The sequence below is a fragment of the Xyrauchen texanus genome, chromosome 20 (genome assembly GCF_025860055.1).
Source record: "Xyrauchen texanus isolate HMW12.3.18 chromosome 20, RBS_HiC_50CHRs, whole genome shotgun sequence".
Taxonomy (NCBI): domain Eukaryota; kingdom Metazoa; phylum Chordata; class Actinopteri; order Cypriniformes; family Catostomidae; genus Xyrauchen; species Xyrauchen texanus.
Window position 1 is genome coordinate 27,766,076 of NC_068295.1, and position 18,298 is coordinate 27,784,373.

General features: G+C 39.1%; 1 protein-coding gene across 4 annotated transcripts; it reads left to right on the forward strand.

The window, feature by feature from the left end:
- Positions 1–1,426: 1,426 nt before the first annotated feature.
- Positions 1,427–9,970, forward strand: LOC127661040 (zinc finger and BTB domain-containing protein 18). Of its 4 annotated transcripts, none has more exons than XM_052151590.1 (2): positions 1,427–1,748; positions 5,408–9,970. In XM_052151590.1, the coding sequence occupies exon 2, from the start codon at positions 5,422–5,424 to the stop codon at positions 7,018–7,020; it is 1,599 nt and encodes a 532-aa protein (XP_052007550.1). In that variant the 5' UTR covers positions 1,427–1,748; positions 5,408–5,421; the 3' UTR covers positions 7,021–9,970. The 4 variants fall into 4 exon arrangements, with proteins under 4 accessions (XP_052007550.1, XP_052007549.1, XP_052007547.1 ...); XM_052151589.1 differs by lacking the exon at positions 1,427–1,748 and adding an exon at positions 2,788–3,454; XM_052151587.1 differs by lacking the exon at positions 1,427–1,748 and adding an exon at positions 3,475–3,651.
- Positions 9,971–18,298: the final 8,328 nt, after the last annotated feature.

An 18,298-nucleotide genomic window follows, 5' to 3' on the forward strand; every position in this document is an offset into this window, starting at 1 on the left:
TGACAGATGATTGTCAGATAACTCTGGTACAGAACAAGGGTGTTGGGTGTTGGGTGTTGGGTGACGACGACATTGAAAACCATCACAAACGCGCTGCGCCTCGACTCATTTGCCACATCAGCTTAATGAGGCCATTATTTGCATTACATTATAATGTTATTATGTCAAGATTCCAGCACCAGTAGGACAGTGGTTTGTTTTGAAATGTATTAGTAACGCCAATTAGTTTACTGGGACAAATGCAGCGTTGTGAGTGTGGGACCGGGGATGCTGTTGGGTGGGCTGGCGTTTAGCAGCCAAATATGCCAAACACGTGACTGTATTCACAGGGTCCTGAGTGAACTTGGCGCATCTGTGGACCGTTGCACATAGGCCTACTTAGCATTGCAAACGTTCACCTGTTGACGCTTATGACACGCACTGTAGCCTATATGGAATATACAGTAAGTACAGAAATCTCTGGAGAAAAGTGTGATTTTTGCCCTTGAGTTCATTACTTGATTATGTTTTGTTTTATTTGTATACAATTTATACAGTCCTGCAGTCATTTTCTTTCCAATTAGGTAGGTAATTTATTAGATTCATTACTTATCAACTGATCCATTTACTCAGATCAAATTGTATTAAATTGAACTATTCATTCAGTTAATATTTTCAGTATAAAGAGCATTACTGGTTATGTTTACTTTTTTTTTTTTTTACATTTATTTATTACATTTTTACAAATTCAAGGTGAACTGTCTTAGATTGGTCGATTTTATTAGTCTTATGATGGTCATAACGACAACACTTTATTTCTGTAAACAGAAACGGCACAACCACAGCATAATGCCCAAGTGCCCTCTTGACCTTCTATCTATGTATAGTAGCCTAATACAGTTTGTTCGCGGATGGAGAGTGAATAGGCTAAATGTATGATTTCGCCTGGTAGCATAGCAATTAAAGTAGCCAACAAAGGAAACACCTTGGCAGCATTTCAGTAAACCGTTTGGACATATTTAGCTTACTTAATAATAATAATGATAATAATAATATAATTCTTATTAACAATAGCAAAAATGTATTGTTTATTATTAATTTATTATAGTTGTTGTTAATATTTATTGTTCACAAAAGCGCAAATATTCCATTATCTGTTCATAATTGTAATTGTTATAGCTTTGTGATTTTTCTTTTAATCTTATTTTGACAAGCCTTCACGTAATTCATAAAATGTGCTTCATCCACAGGCAATACTTAAAAATGGCAACATTCGTCAAGTGTGGCCGCGGACCGCGCAGAAGGAAATGCAGTGCACCTGTTCTTCACCGCTGCTCGGCCCGTGACTACAGTACCCACGTAACATTGCGCAATCTCCCTCGCGCAGCGCTCTGCGCCAGTCTTCTCGAGGAACCAGTTCGCTCGGCCTTTTTTCTGCTTTCTCACTGTTGCCTGGTGTCAACCTACGCCGAGAAAGAGACGCCCTCCCTCTTCCCCCTTCGGCGGCAGCTTCCAATTTGTCTTCGTGTTTCTTTTCGCCTCTTCCATTGGCTTTCGTGCTGCCAGTCAAGCGCTTCCTCTTCACAGGAGAGTTGAGTAGCAACAGCTCGGAAACATCTGGCTGCCGCAGCTCTCGTCTCTCCGCTCGCCTGCTCCGTCTTTCCTGCCACTGCAGGTTGTTATGGAAAGCTGTTGAAAGTCAATCGAGTTATTTTTCTCGCCGAGAGGATTACACGGAGGAAGCAGGAAGACGGTGGACCTTGTTGTCTGTAAGTGCTTTTGATACTAGGTCCTCTTTAAGCAGACGAAGGGGGGTTAGAGGCACGGGGTGGATTGTTTTGGGGAAAGTAGCGATCTTTTTTAAGCGACTGTTTGTCCGCACGCGCAGAATGAGTTGCTCGAGAGCGTGTCGCGTTAGTGGCCGTGGCATCATCGGGGCCTGCTGCAGAAATGTCACACCGCTGGTTGAATGGTTACTTTTTATTTGTTAGCCACACAAGCTAGCTTTTCCTGAATGTACTGGTTCAGGATCCAGAGAAAGACCGTCGGCAGTGCTGTGTGTGCGTGTGTTTGTGTAGGAGTAGCCTGCTGGATCGGCGAGTGAAGCTATAATATAATTTCTGCCTAGAAGACGAGGTGGACATCTGGGGTTGATTTTTATCTAACTATTTTTTATTATAGTATGAGCTCAAGTCGAGGGCTAACTATGCACTATTCAAATAAGTATGTTAAGAGAAGAAACTTCGACATGTTGTAGCCTAATTTGCGATATACGATGTAGCCTACATTTCATTTTGACCGATGGATTTGTGAAACAAAATATATAATATTATTGATAAGCAAGCCTGTTTATTAAGGTCGAACATTTCGCGTTCACTCTTGATAAAGTCTCAGCGCGCGAGTGAACGAATCTAGGTGCAATTTACATGTTTGTGTGCGCTTCCGGAATACCTGACAGATTTAGGAAACTATTCATTCTTTTGTTGTTACTCCTACCTGTTAGATACACGTTTGAAAAACATTATTTAATGACTGTGACTGAAAAAAAAAAAAACCTCAAACGGAAAAGTTTCTGAAAATGAAAACGGATGGGCTAAACGTGGAACAACGTACATCTAAAAATAAAAGTGGTTTGTTAGTCAAACTTGGCCTAATACGGAATACAGTGCCTTTTGTTTAAAGCGTACTTATAAGGCCTGTATGATTGTTCCCATTGTTTCTGATTTCTTAATTTTTTCCCCCTCTGTCAGTTGTCCAAAGGGTTAGTAAAATGAATGACAGTAATGGCGCGGCCAGTGAACCATAAAGAACTCGAAAACAATATCAGCTGCGTGGATCTGTCAGTTGCAAATGTGCAGTGCTGGCCTTTGTTTATGGTTACTGGAAGAAGTGGGGGGGGCGACTTGATGGTATTTAAATTCTCTGTGCTGGAAACTAGGTTAGAAAAAAAGTGTCTGCTTTCAGACAGACCCATTTCCAAGTTCTTCTTTGCTGAGAAATTACAAGTAAAGGGGGAATTGGCTAGTTTTCCACAGAATCACCTAAAAACGGTTCTCTTCCTCCCTGTTTTTAAAAGGGAGAGAAAGAGAAACAAAGTTGTATAAAGGAGAGGCTGGTGGCAAGAGTGGAGAGGAGTAGCATATGGCACTAAAAGGAGCACAGCTGGAGGTAGCATTTCCATCTGAACATGATGTCAGAGCAGCTGACAGGCTGCCATCCCCCAGTCTTTTCTTCTAACGCACAGACTGGGAGTTAGTGTGTGTGCGGATCTGTGTGCAGGAGGAGGCATCGCATTCCCCTCCAACATCTCCTCCACTTTGCATCTGTCCCTCACAGTTTGATTTTCTGTCTCTCTCTCTCTCTCTCTCTCTCTCTCCTCCACCACCTCCCTCAACCCCTTTCATTGATTCTGAGAAGGGAGTTACAGCCGGCGCTACCACAACAGTGGACTTAATCAAGTTGATGCGTACTGCAGGTACAGTACCAGGGGGTCTGGGCAACAGGGATGTGTTTTGAATAGGGTGCTCTCTAGGCTTTCGTTAAGTCTTTTCGCACGTCTGCCTTCAGCTAAGTGTGTGTTGTGTGACATGGGAAGTGAAAGATTTTGTGCTGGTGTAGCATAACCAAGCTGGGGACGAGTGACACTTTTTGTTGCCATGAAGAGGTTTCCAGGCAAGCTTTTCATTATTGAATTGTTTACTGGTTTGTCAGTTACTTCATTCTCAATGGCAAATTGTTGCTCTTTTGTGAAGGCACACTAGTGTTGGTAGATTAGATTGTAAAATATCGTTTAATGTGTTTATGGTCTATGCTGATAATCTGTTAAATATTGTTTAACAGTGCTCCGACTGGGGCAGGTTTGCTCCTCAAAAAAGATTTTCCTTCCATGTAAACAAAAGTCTTTTAAAGTGATGAAGTAATGTGTAGTAAATGTGTTTAACAATTATTTTGCAACTTTTTTAATTGATTTCTTTTTTTCAAATTACCTTTGCCAGGCGTTTGCTCAACTCTTTCCTTTTTTTCTGTTTGTAATGACTAATTTAGAACTTGCAGATTTACACTGCCTGAATTGGCTAGACAGCTGTAATCGCACTCCTCCTAGTCTTAATCTCTTTATCTGGGCAGCAGCTGCCATATGGTCTCAGTCAGCTGGATCAGATGTTCATAAGCCTCCTTCTCCGTCCCTCTCTGTCCTCTCAGTCTCCTAATTTGATCGCTGCTACCTTTTGAGCTGTCCTGCAATCTTTATTTTTAGCCATCTTAAGGATTAGGATTGATGTGGACTACGGGGCACTTAATGTGATTGTATTGTAAATCTGCTGTGGACCGCCTCTTTGGGGAGGATGTTTCATTTCTCCCAAAATTTTGGGAGGGGAAAAAGGGGGAGGAGATGGTTGGCGAGAGGTTTGTTATCTCCCCCTATCCCCCCATAAGCCCCTCATTAGTGAGGGTCTGAACGCTGTTTTGGGGGAGCGGGGTGTTTGGCTTGGTATTCCAATAAGATTTAAATGAAGATTCAAATGAGTCCGCTCATTGAACATGAAGCCTGTGCATTTTTTTAGACAGGAACTATCTCTGCGGGTAACAGGTGTGTTTTATATTTCTTTAGATCTATTTGATCTCTGTTTTTAAGTTGTAGTTTATATTAAAACAAACTTTTAAATTTTTGGTTGCATTTTTAGGTTACAAGATTTTCATTTATTTGTTGACTGGACGATTACAAACGTCACACTGATGTTAGCTGTCCTAACCTTAGAGATCATGGTTCTTAATATACTTATGCTGTGTGCCCATGATTGTGAGCTGTTTGTGTACCTGTAAGTCTGTTACCTATACTTGGCGTCTTGGTCAAAGTGGGTTATTATAAATAACTGCTCCAGGAGCACAGTGTGCAAAGACAGGAAAGATACTCTCGCATCGACATCTGTGGAATCTTAGAGACTTCAGCTTCTTACATCACACCATTAGACTCAAAATAATTCCAATGGGATACACATGGCTGATTCCCTTTATTGTATTTAATTTTCACTAATGATATTTTCCATTAAATTTTTTGTATTTATTGTCCAACTTTCATGGTCAATTAAAACGATTAGTTTGGAAATTGGTATAAAACATGTCAAATTAAAGTGGCCATGGAAAGGAAAAGATAATTAACATAATATTTGTTGTGATATAATACTCCTTGAATTTACTTTTTAAAATAATTTTATGTTAGTACTGTGGTGAACATTTTTCCAGTGTTCCCAGAGGGGTGGAAGGAGGGGAGGGAGAAAGAATTGGAGTGTGAGAGTATGTCTGTGTGCATGGAGAGAGAGAGAGTGAGAGAGGGACGGAGCGGGTGGGAAAGGAAAAAGTTCCACACAGAGCTGCAGACAAAACAATTGTTGTTCTACAGAGCCTCTCTAACATCTGCGGTCTTTTGCAGGTTATGAAGACAGCATGGAGTTTCCAGATCACAGCAGACATTTACTACAGTGTCTGAGCGAGCAGAGGCATCAGGGATTCCTTTGTGACTCCACGGTGCTGGTCGGTGATGCCCAGTTTCGAGCCCATCGTGCAGTGCTGGCTTCATGCAGCATGTACTTCCATCTCTTTTACAAGGACCAGCTAGACAAAAGGGACATTGTTCATCTGAACAGCGACATTGTCACGGCCCCAGCCTTCGCTCTACTGCTTGAGTTCATGTACGAAGGAAAGCTCCAGTTCAAATCGCTTCCGGTGGAGGATGTGCTGGCAGCCGCAAGCTTCCTCCACATGTACGACATCGTCAAGGTGTGCAAGAAGAAGCTTAAGCAGAAGGCCACGACCGAGGCGGACAGCACCAAGCGAGAGGAAGATGCTTCCAGCTGCTCGGACAAGGTAGAGAGCTTCTCTGAGGGTGGAAGCACGGGTCGACCAGCCACTGCCGACCTGCTGCAGAGCGACGACGAGGACATTGAGAACAAGAGGGACAGCCCTCAGGAGCCGGGCAGCATGTGGATGCGTCTGCCCTCAGATCGGACCGCATCTCCCACGACTAGCCCAAGGGAGGCAGAGCCTCGCACTGGCAAATCCCCTACCGGCAGCCCCAGAAGCTCCACCGGCTCCTTGTCCCGACGCTCCACGGCATCTCGGAGAGTCTCTGCCGATGCAGATTGTGTGCTGGACCTTTCTGTGAAGTCTAGCCTGGGTGGTGGTGCTGGGGAGACCATGCCTGGTAACCCTTATTTTTGCAGTTCAGTGACCCCAGATAGTCTTCAGAGCACCCTTGTCCAGGTAAAGGTGGAGAAGGACACGGGCTCGGAGGATGACGAACTTGTAAGTGGAGACTATGATATGGAACACAGCGGTTTGAAGGAGCCACCTAGGACCAACGGAACCCACATCAGCCTCATAGCACAACGCAGACTGGGCCTTGAGGCTCACCTCTCTGCCTTGCGCGAGGCCTCGCTAGCAAGCGAGCGGGAGGACAAAGGAGGAGACGATGACCCGGATGTCCTAGGAGGTGACAGCGAGCGGGCGCAGGAGGCTGCAGGGGTTGAGAATTCCCTCTTGCCTTATGTCTCCAGCATGCTGGGGGCCCCACATACTCAGATCTTTATGTGCCCTTTATGCAACAAGGTCTTTCCCAGCCCCCATATCCTGCAGATCCACCTTAGCACACATTTTCGCGAGCAGGAAGGCGTACGGGCCAAGCCGGCCAGTGACGTCAATGTTCCCACCTGCTCTATCTGTGGCAAAACCTTCTCCTGCATGTACACGTTAAAGCGCCACGAGCGGACACACTCGGGCGAGAAGCCCTACACATGCACCACTTGCGGCAAGAGCTTCCAGTATTCGCACAACCTGAGCCGACACGCCGTCGTGCACACGCGTGAGAAGCCACACGCCTGTAAGTGGTGCGAGCGGCGCTTCACGCAATCAGGGGACCTTTACCGACACATTCGCAAGTTTCACTGCGAACTTGTCAACTCGCTTTCAGTGAAGAGTGAGACACTCAATCTGCCCACTGTCAGAGATTGGGCGCTGGAAGATAGTTCTCAAGAACTCTGGAAATGAAAACTCATATAATGGCAGACTGTTTGAACTGCTTGTTAAATTAAGAAAGAACTGAGTGGCATTTTGGGGGGACAGAGAGGTAAGAGTGGGGCAGAATGATGGCAGAAGCGTCTAAATCAGTCATTTTTCTTGTATGTACATTGCAAATCTTGTGGAATTGCACTTTACTAGCACATGAAAATGTTACTACTGATTTTCTTTTAATATATTTTCTGGTCTCTTAAGGGCCTCTTTTCTTTTTCTTTTTTTTTTCCTTTGAGATTTTTATAAAACATGGGTGCTGGTCTCAGTAACACATTGGGATTTAAACTGTATTTCATTTACAGTACATTTCTATACACTCCTAAATTTTCAAGGAACATCTGCCATGAAAAGCATGTGAATATTTCAGGTAATAGACAAAGGAGTTTAAAACCAAGGACACACTAAACGGGTACTATGGTCATATATTTACCTGTACACATTCAGCTCATGTTTGAGTATGTGTATATATAGTGCACTACTATAATTTGCAAATATCATACCTGACTGGTTATGCGTGCATACGTATTCATTTGCTTGCACACACACACATACACACGGTGTGTGAGCAGGTCAGTCCTTTAAATCCCACAAGGAAGTCTTTAACAGAAGCTCTAAGCTCGCATTACCTATGCTCTTGTACATTTTTCACTTGTTATAGAAAACTTGACTGATGGATGACAAAAAGGCACTCATGCAATGTACAGCCTCCTTTTTCATATCAGTTTAACTGCATTTATCTATCCTTTCTTAATATCATTTGATGTCATTTTTGGTTTTTAGTTGCCGTCTCTCCACATCACTTGTTTGCTACTGAGGTTTGTTTTTTTACATTGGCTGCATATTAGAGATTTCTGTAGTGTTTTAAGTTTTTTCATTTTTTAAAACGGAATCTGTTTTTGCATGATGTCTGACCTGTATATTGAAAAAGATGTGACTTGCTGTATTGCTGTACACTGTAATTGACTGATTCTTTACAGTCAGGGCACCTGTCTGTTAAAAGAAAAATACCTTTAATATTACCGCTGTAGAAAATGCATGAATTTTATTTTTACTTACTTTTTCGTTGTTGTTTTGCATCAGAGAGTGTATTTTTTAATGAATTAATGACTTAATTTGATTCCTTGGTAGATTTGATTTTACTCCTGATCATTAGAGAATGAATTTGGGGTTCTGGGAAGATGTGATTATTCTGGGCTGTGAAGATTGTGGAAATGCACTGACGTTAGGCTGCAGTATCTACACACACAAAGTGAATCAGTTTATGCTCGCTGTAGGATGCAGAGGTGAATGAGGGGCCAGGTGTCAGCAGAGGCTGAATTGCTATAGTTATTGTTTAGAAAGCTAGCGTGGCCCCTGCTAGCGTCTCCTCACACGTTGCTCTTCCCAGTGCCAGGTCTTCAACTGCTGTCTATCTCAGAATGTCCCATTTACTGGCTGTTGTCATTTGAATCATGTCGGCTCTGTTTGTAATTTATTTATTTATCTTTTCAATTGGCACTTGCTTCAGATTCGAATGCCATGTAGACACTTTTGCATGGCTGATGGTACAGCTCTTTATGGGTGTCCTCATCAGCGTACATCTATATGGAGAAAGCTGAAGGATCTTTAAACAGCATAAAGCTCGACACACTCTGTTCTGAGTGGTTTGTGTGTGTGCGTGTGTTTGTGTTCAATGCATAAGTGGATTTTTTTTCTGGGTAGAACGTGTTTGGCAAGGTTGGTAGCACCTTCAAAGCTAAATTAAATTTAAATATTGTTCAAAAGAGGCCTTTAAGTAATTGATAAGACTAATTATAAACCTAATTGAATTACTGAAATAACATTGTTACATTTGAAGAAAAAAAAATTGATTGTTAAAGATTTAAATATCGTATATATAATGATTGATTTTGAAAATGTTTGTTTTATTTTTTTCTTTGAAATAATTTCATTTGGAAAATTATATTAAGGTTTCTTTTTTTTCTTTCTTTTTTTTTAAGAATGTGAAATTTCTATTTTTTTCAACAACAACAACAAAAAAAAAACACTCTCAATGTTAAATTTAGAAATAAAAAGCCAAGATTAAGGATAAATATATTGGCTAGCTCTGTAGTCATAGATCAGTCTCACACATAGTGCTGGAATGCTTAAACTACTTTAGTAAAAGAGGACCGTGGGCTCCGCACATGTTTTGGGGAGCGCAGAAGTGTGCCGCACACGGGCCTAAAAAGGCCTCAGGAACTGGCCTACCATGTATTTGGCTGGTGCAACTGCTTGTGAAAAGGTTGAGCTTTTCCAGCAGCACACGCTCCTAATGGCGTTTTGCACGGTGGTACTTTTACCTTTTGCACTCTAAAATGTGACAGAAAAAATATCAACTGTGGGGTTGAATTGTTTTCTATGCTTTTCTTTTTCTTTATGTCGTATGTTGGCTTCTACTATTGTACTTGACCCCCTTTAACTACTGGTATCAGCTTACTTCTACTCAGAGGGTGAAAACTGGAAACGTTGGAAAACTGGATGTATTTCTTTGACTTTTCTTCAATGGAAATTAAGCTGTGAAATGGCCTATGAAGCATCCATAAATTAGACACCCCTTTAGTTTACTTGAAACCCAGGAACCACAGTATGAAGAACAATTCAAACATAGTGGATGAGTAGGGAATGGGAGAGAATAGAATTGAAGAAAATATATCTGTTGAATTCAAGGACAATCGCGGTTTCAAAAAGAAGATGTGTCTTCACATGTAAATGCTTCACTTCTGAGATTTTTTGCTATGTTGACATTGTTCTTTTTATGGAATTAGACATTTAGCTTTGACAATCATAGTATGTTTAATTTTTTTTTCAAGGGAAGTAAATTATGAGGCTGTTTAGTTTTGTACTTTTTGGTGTGCTGTTGGTGAAATTTTTAAATTGTGTGCAAACTGCAATAAATTATAAGAACCTTCAAATCTGAGCCGTGCCATTTTTCTGTCAAAATATCTGTCAAAATTGCCAAAGAAGTGATGATTTATAGATTGGTGAGACTGTTTGTATTTTCCTTCAGTGAAAAAATCGTATTTACTGTAGATATTTGAGTGGGTGGGAAAAATGTTTTCCAGTGCGTGTGGCCTGTGGATTGAGTATACTGTCCGGATGAGTGTGTGTGTGTGTACGCAATCTTACATGACTTGTGTATATTCTGCTTTAATGTCTGGCTGGTGCACCAGCAAAGGCGTGGGTTGGACCTGGGAAAATGTGCAGCAGCTTGTCGAAGACCAGCCCCTCCCCCTGCCTCCCTCCTTCCCTGCACACACACACCGCCTGCGTCCAAAGCTCCTCAAGTACAGTTTTCCAGCAAACAAATCAGCTTTATCTAATGTCTCGCTGTTCAGCAAACCTGGCCTACAGAAGCACTATAGGCTGACCACTTTTAAGTCGGCGAGCATTACTCAACAGGCCACTGTCACAGATGGTCTTGTGCTGTAATGCCCCCTCCCCACTCTCTCTCTCCATCTCTCTCTCTCTCTCTCTCTCTCTCTCTCTCTCTCTCACACACACACCACCTCCTTCTAATTGGTGCAAGATTGCATTTAGTTTTTGAATGCTTTTTGGTTTTATGAACCCCTTTCCGGTGGGTGTGCATTGCTGTTATATTATTGTCTGAATAGATGACATTGCTGTTATATTATTGTCTGAATAGATGAGAGTCTTATTGTTCTATTGAGTAAGATTATTTCTAGATAGTCTTGCACTTGCAGAGCTCTTTCAGCGATCATTTAATTAATTTCATAAGAGCTTCAATTTAATTGGTGGATACGTTTACATTTTGCAAGTTCCTAACATCTGGCAAGACAGAACATTTTAGGTTTTGTTTGGGCTTAATGCTTTTCTTTCTTTTTTATTATAAATTTAGGTCATTAATTTGTATCTGTCCTTTGTTTACTCAAGGAGCAGAGACAAAAGGGGCAGCTGTGGAAACATTTGGCTGTGCCGAAGGGTAGTGGGCTTCACATGATGAGTGTATCACAAGCTTGATCTTCTATATGTAGCTCCACCACAGAAGTTAGAGGGAGCTGCATGCCAGCCTAATGGGGGAGCGCAGCACACATGGCACAACAGGGCAGCCATTGCACTGATGTATGACTGATTCTGCCCAAGCTATGGAGTGCCTCACCATATACTCTGTGACCAGCTCAAAATATAATGAAGATTAGGGCACAAAGTAATAGAAAGTAGAGGTCTATTAAAGCTCGAATGGCCTTTGCTTGCACCATGTAGTGGCTCTCGAAGAGGAATTGCTGCAGATGCGTTTCATACATTTGTTTTTGTTCCAAACCTGTTTGACATTCTTTCTTCTGTGGAACATAAAAGATGTTAGGCAGAATGTTATCCTCAGTCACCATTCACTTCGACTGGATATGGAAAAAAAGAGCAGCATTAACATTCTTCTAAATTTCTTATCTTGTTTTCCACAAAAGTCAGTTTGGAACAACATGAAGGTGAGTAAAGGATGACAGAATTTTCAGGTTTTGGTGAAAACTAACCCTTTAGAAGTATGAATGAAAATTAACTCAAATTGATCACGACAAGCAAACTGTGTTCGTTCCACACAAACAAGTAAGCCACAACTAAATCTTCATGCCAAACTCAAAGAGTTAAACAAGATAGGTAAGCAATCTATGCAATTATGTAATCTTATTAATTAATGAATATAAACATTGGTAAACATAATCAAGCATTACATTGTGTCATACATTGTAAATGTGGTAACCGGCAATTTTGTTACCTTAAGGAGCTATTTCTGTCGGATCTAGCCATTAAAATGAATTTTGTTGGTGTAACCTAATGTATTCAGGTTGATTCAGTGATGTTAGATATATATATATATATATATATATATATATATATATATATATATATATATATATTCTTTATATATATTTCACTTAGGGAAAAAACAGCTAATTTAGATGTTACCACAAAATGCACATTTTTACAGAGTAATCTCAATATTACTATTTAGTCAAATATTTAATTTAGACTGATACACACTACGATTTCCTTTCTAAAATTTACTCTAAACTGAACGATTCTCCTCCACAACATACTGTAATATAAGTCAAAAAGTGTTGAAAATCAAAGCAATTAAAATGTAAAGATTTTGAAGGAATGAAAGGAGCGTTAATTCCTACATAAGAGAAATGAAAAAGGAAAGGAAAAAAAGGGCAAAAAATGTACAAGGGCTGAGCAGATAAAAGGTGAGAAAAGCAGGCAGGAAGGAGGACGTAGTCTCTTTTTCAGTTGTCTGCTTTGGTTTAAAAGGCAGCCATTGTCAAGCGCCCTGCGCTCGCAGACAGAAGGCAAGCAACAAGCGGCCTGTCATGGCCCTTCAGACAATGCTGTGGTCCTGCAGCCTGTCAGGGGAGGGGGAAATGGGTCTGTATGGGGGAAAATGTTTTATTTAGGGAGGGGTACACCGTGCACCCTGCGTCCCCCAACAAAAGAAGATGCAACTCTAACTTCAATGTTAGTATGAGTGTGTTTATGTTTGTCTGTGTGTCTTTAGTTTGTGGTGCTGTTTGTAAGAATATGAGGGGTGCAGAACAAGGTTCTCCACTCCAGCCAGCACATAAGCACTCTCTGTGGAGCTCACTTGTGCATAAATTAAAACACGATTTTATTGTGTGTTATTCTTAGTGTGTGTGTGTGGGGGGGTCTGGATTGAGTGGTAAATTCAGTAATAATTATGCACAAATAAAGTACGCTTTGCACAAAATGTTTGTTACTTTCTTACTCTATAAAAAGTTCAGTTCAAAATGTCAGTTTCAATACAAGTTAATCTCAATCAACAGGAATTGTGGCATAATATTGATTACCACAAAAATCATTTTGACTTGCCCCTCCTTTTCTTAAATTCTTTTGATAAATTCTGGGTTTCGACGCACTTACACTAGAAGTAAATGGGGCTAATCTGTATACATTAAAATACTCACTGTTTCACAGTTATAGCCACAAGACTATAATATGTTATAGACAAAATGTGTGTTAACATGATTTTAGTGTGATAAAATCAATTACTAAAATGTTCTGTGTAAAGTTAGAGCCATTTTTACAACTTCATTGGCATGACGATGTAATGTCAACAAATCCTAAAATTACCAAAAATATTTTCTATTTAAACAACTTTACAGCTTAGAAATATATGAGTTTAACAGAAGAATTCATTTAAGTGCTTTTATTCAATTATAAGCTTCACATTTCTGCCTTTAAACCTTCCCATTCACTTCCATTGTAAGTGCCTCTCTGTAACCTAAATATTAGCTTTTTTTTTTATTATTGTTTTTTTTTGTTTGTTTTTTTAATAAAAGGACGGACGAGTCCAAATAAATTTTTTATCATAATCAACATTATGCCAAATGCTGTTGTTTGAGCTTAGTTTGTATTGAACTGGGAATATTCCTTTAAGGATTTCTACATAAGGTAACTTAAAATCAGTTTTGTTGATGTATAGTCTAATGTATTCAGGTTGATTTAGTGATGTTAAATAATGCTTTTTATGTGAATCAAGCCAGTTAAGTTATATGATATCACATGAAGCACATATCTAGCTCATAAGTCTAGTGTCTTGCACACAATTACAGAAATCAAATAGCCTTTAATGGTATTGGAATGTAAGTGAAGAGATGTTAGCAGTTTCCTAAAAAGTATGAACAGAAGAACAAAACATATTTTGTTCTTTACTACACATTCTGTGTAGTAAATGTATAGTGAATATTCTAAGCTTAACATTTTTATATAGTTAGATCATATATTTTTATATAATCAAGGAACATATATGAAAAGTCATGATATCAGTGTTCTGTTAACACATTTTACATGGCTTTCTGAAACTGATTGTTAATTGCTTGCATTTTGCATTATACAAATGTCCATAAAGTGGACATTTGAATAATGTCCACTTTATAATGTATAATTGACCATTGCCACAGGAAACAGATTTCTAGCATAGAAGCTATACTAGTTTCATGTCTTTCACGTCACTCTACAGCCTCTTTTTTTTCTTGCATAATAAAATAATTTCAACTCAATCAATATTTCATGTCTATTTATTTGGTAAGAAACAGTGTAATAAGTGCCATAATGTACAATCTTCTGGTCATTATCGCAAAACCCCTTCAGACAATGATTTCTAGCTGATAATGACTCTCTAACTGTACATTATGCCTTACTTAAATTGGCCAGTGTAATACAAGACTTCAATCAGATATTATATTGAATATAAATGTTTTAAGACTGGACTGGTGAGAGGATTACTTTCTGCACCTATACCTTGGTTAATAAAATGACTGAGATTGCTCTAAGTATTTCCCAGGCTTCTAGCCATTCAGCACATCATATTGGACACATGGCAAACCCTTGATGTGGCACGTTTGGTTGGCTGTCTATTTTTCTAGTAGAACCAGCTGTTGGTATTACTTCTGCCCACTGTAGATAAGTGGGCAGCAGGGCATGGGTTATTTATATGGGCGTCTTGGCAGAATTTTGTCAGCAGCGAGTCAGCACTTTTCCAGGGTTCATCACTGTGACCTTATGAAGTCAAACTGGCACTGTTTATAAACCTACAATATGGTGTCCATGTCTTGTTAAATAATACCTTCTTTTTTGTGCAAAGTTCATTGGTTCTCAATTCAGAAGAGTTATCAAGTTTAACTAACAGGTCAATGGATGGTACATTCTTCGAAAATGCCCCAGATATTTAAATTGGGGGATAAAATGCCTCTTCTTTTTTAAATATGTTATCTAATATTGTATATATTTTATAATATTCTATTCAAGGCTTATCCAGTTATGAGTTTATTGCAGTGACCTGTAGCTGTCAAATATCTGTATTTACTGTCTCAGTGGCGGGTGTTGTTGAATGTGTCAACAATATGAAATGTTTATTTATTTATTTATTTATTTATTAAGAAATAATGCTAAAATCATCTTTTCAATTACTAAATGTGAAGAAAACACCCTCAACAGCTCTAATCCCCCAAATATAATCCAACATAGGGACCGGCCAACATTGTTGGGTACTTCTGAAATGTAATCTACAAATAAAATTTTAATCAGAAACGTACTCTTTTAAATCACACCTTTTAGGTAATCTTCCATGATTACATTTGGGTATAATTGTTATTATAATTGTTCAGTTAATTGATTCAGTTGATATGTTTTGCATTCTTCATATAGGTAAAAATGTATCCAAATAATCAATTCTACAGGGCAAATAATGGCTTTTAATAAATAAATAAAAAGTTAATGGGACAATGATGAGCAGAATTAATTTGCATTTTGAATGAGTAATAAGAGATGTCAGCAGAGGTGCCCACACTTTCCAAAAGAGTATGAATAGGTCATGCTTCACACATGGTCAACACTGCTCTCTTGAGCTTGACACACACATGATCTGTGGGACCCCTAAGATGACACTTTTCAGTGTGTGTGTTCAGTAATAAAGCCTTGTCCTTAGTGTTCTGTGACACAGTTCCTGCAATGGCCATACCCAAAGAGACCCCACACCTGTCTACCACAAATGTGTGACTCAGCAGGGCTCACAGTCTCTTTACACATGTGGCTGAAACTCCACACAAAGAACACACATACTGTTACAGCAGAATAGCACACCCTCAGATGTCTCAGATATCCTCTATGGCAATGACAGTAAAGAACTCATACTATACCATCAAATACACATGGTCAAAGAAAAACAATAGTAAATATAATACACATTGCTCCCCTCTGGCTATTTCAAAGGAATACACTGGAGGGAAAAATGTTTTTAATGTGGTAACATCTAAATTAGCTGGTTTGATTTGAGTCAACATTATTATTGAACATGACTGGATCAGCCTGAATACACAAGGTTACACCAATAAAACTTATTTAAGGGTTTTAAGGGATAAGCCTTAATTTTAACAGTTAGACCAGCCAGAGATAGCGGCTTAAAGGAATAGTTCATCCAAAAATGATAATTCTCTCATCATGGTTTTGGCTATTTGCATTCTACATGCATACTTAAATATTGATCACTTTCTCACCCACACTTATCAAAACGCTTCTAAAGACATGGATTTAACCACTGGAGTCTTATGGATTACTTTGATCTGTTATTTTTAGGCCTGTTCCTCAGACAAAACTATTGTATAACTTGAGAACACTGAATATTTGTGTATTGTGTATTCCAATATGATGGAATATATAATTTATATGGACTATGATAAATTGACCAAAATACCCCAAAGAAATAAAATGCAGCACTAGTTTTCTTATGCCACGTAAACTTTGAACCATTTTCTGTCAGAAGCTAGTTTGTGTACAATGAGGAGTGTTGTCATCTCAGCCTGAGTTGCTAACCTCTCTGCTCACTGTGAGGTCCGGCAGTGCAGGCCCATCTGTCACCTCCACCAACCTGCAGCAACTCACAGTGGCCCGAGGCCGACTCGCAGGATTAATGTACACATTCTGAACTGGGTTAGGGAGAGAGAACGTGGGCTCAGCCTGTGGGACCTGGCACAGCCAACACGCCACATTCCCTCTCACAATGCTGCATTATCCACCACGCACAAGCACAGCAACCTTGGCAGGGAACTGAAAAGAAATCTTGAAGGAGGATGGATGTGGTACTGGTACTTTTAGCATTGATGTGTCCTCCAAAAGGCCTCTTGATTATTTCAGTTTATTTCGCAGGTATTTTTGCAAAACGTGCTATTGTGTTTGCAGAGTATGGGGGCCGCAAGCTCCAAGAATGGTTTGATTTCTAATGAAACAAGTTTTTTAAATTACGAGACAAGTGTCAGATTTTATTAGGGGCATTTCTAGTCTTTTAGTAGTACTGGGGCACAGCTCCCCCATGAATTAAAAACAAAGGTGTATTCTTATTATCTAAGGGGGTCTAGGGACATGTTCCCCTGGGAGAGAAATGTTATTTATCTATTTATGTCAAAAACAGCACAGAGGGAGAAGCATTTGTACATTTTTATCATGGTAGTACCATGGTTTTAAATGATTACCTTATTCATGTACCATAGTATTTACATGGTACTCCAGTGTACACATCTAAAAAAAACTGTTAATGAAATTAACATTTAAAGAGATAGGTAACCCAAAATTAAAATCTCTAATTATTCACTCGCTATCATGCCATCCCAGATGTGCATGACTTTCATCTGTCGAACACAAACATAGATTTTTAGAAGAAATGCAAATAATGCATTTAAATACAGACTACAGTGGTTAAATTAATATCTTTAGAAGCTATATGATAGGTGTCGGTAAGAAACTGATCAATTGTTTTACTAAATATCTCCACTTTCACTGTAACTTTCACATTCTTCTTCTTCTTCTTTTTTTGGCAATTCGCATTCTTCATGCATATCACTACCTACTGGGCAGGGAGAAAATTTATAAGAAACAAATTCTTAAATATTGATTTGTTTCTCACACACACAATTATCATATCACTTCTGAAGACATGGATTAAACCACTGGAGTCTTATAGATTACTTTTATGCTGTCTTTATGTGATTTTTGGACTTTCATAGTTCTGACTACAATTCAATTGCATTGTATGGACCTACAGAGTTGAAGTATTCTTCTAAAAATCTTCATTTGTGTTCTGCAGAAGAGAGAAAGTCATACACATCTGGGATGGCATGAAGTTTAAATGATGAGAGAATTGTAATTTTTGGTTGAGCTATCCCTTTCTATCTCCAGTTCATTGGAATTAACCGACTCAAAAGAGTGATTCATTCGTGAATCGGACATCACTAGTTGGGTCAATATATAATTGAGGGAGTTTTCATGTCCATGAGATTTATCTCGCAAACATGCTTATTAAAATAAAATTGTAAAAGTCTTCAGTGTTCTTCATGATCTTGTCTTTACAAATTCCATAGTTAATTATTATGGAAATAATCATTTATTTATAAACATTTACTAGATATCCCTAAAATGTCAACTAAATAACCGTCCAAATGAATTACAACCACAATCTCATTACCTAAAAAACATTTTAAAAACTTATTCAAAAACAGTTTTAATTATATTATTTACATTAAGTTGAGGTAATTGTGAACAATGTGTCTTTTTGGGCAATATGTCACATTTTCAATTGAAATTGACAAATTGAATATGTGTCCGAGAAGTCGCTGTCATCTAAGTTACCCATAGCAAATACACCCCTCAAGGAAGAGTGTGTTTTCCAAATCACATGACCTGCTCCACATGATGTCATTTCCTCCTGAAG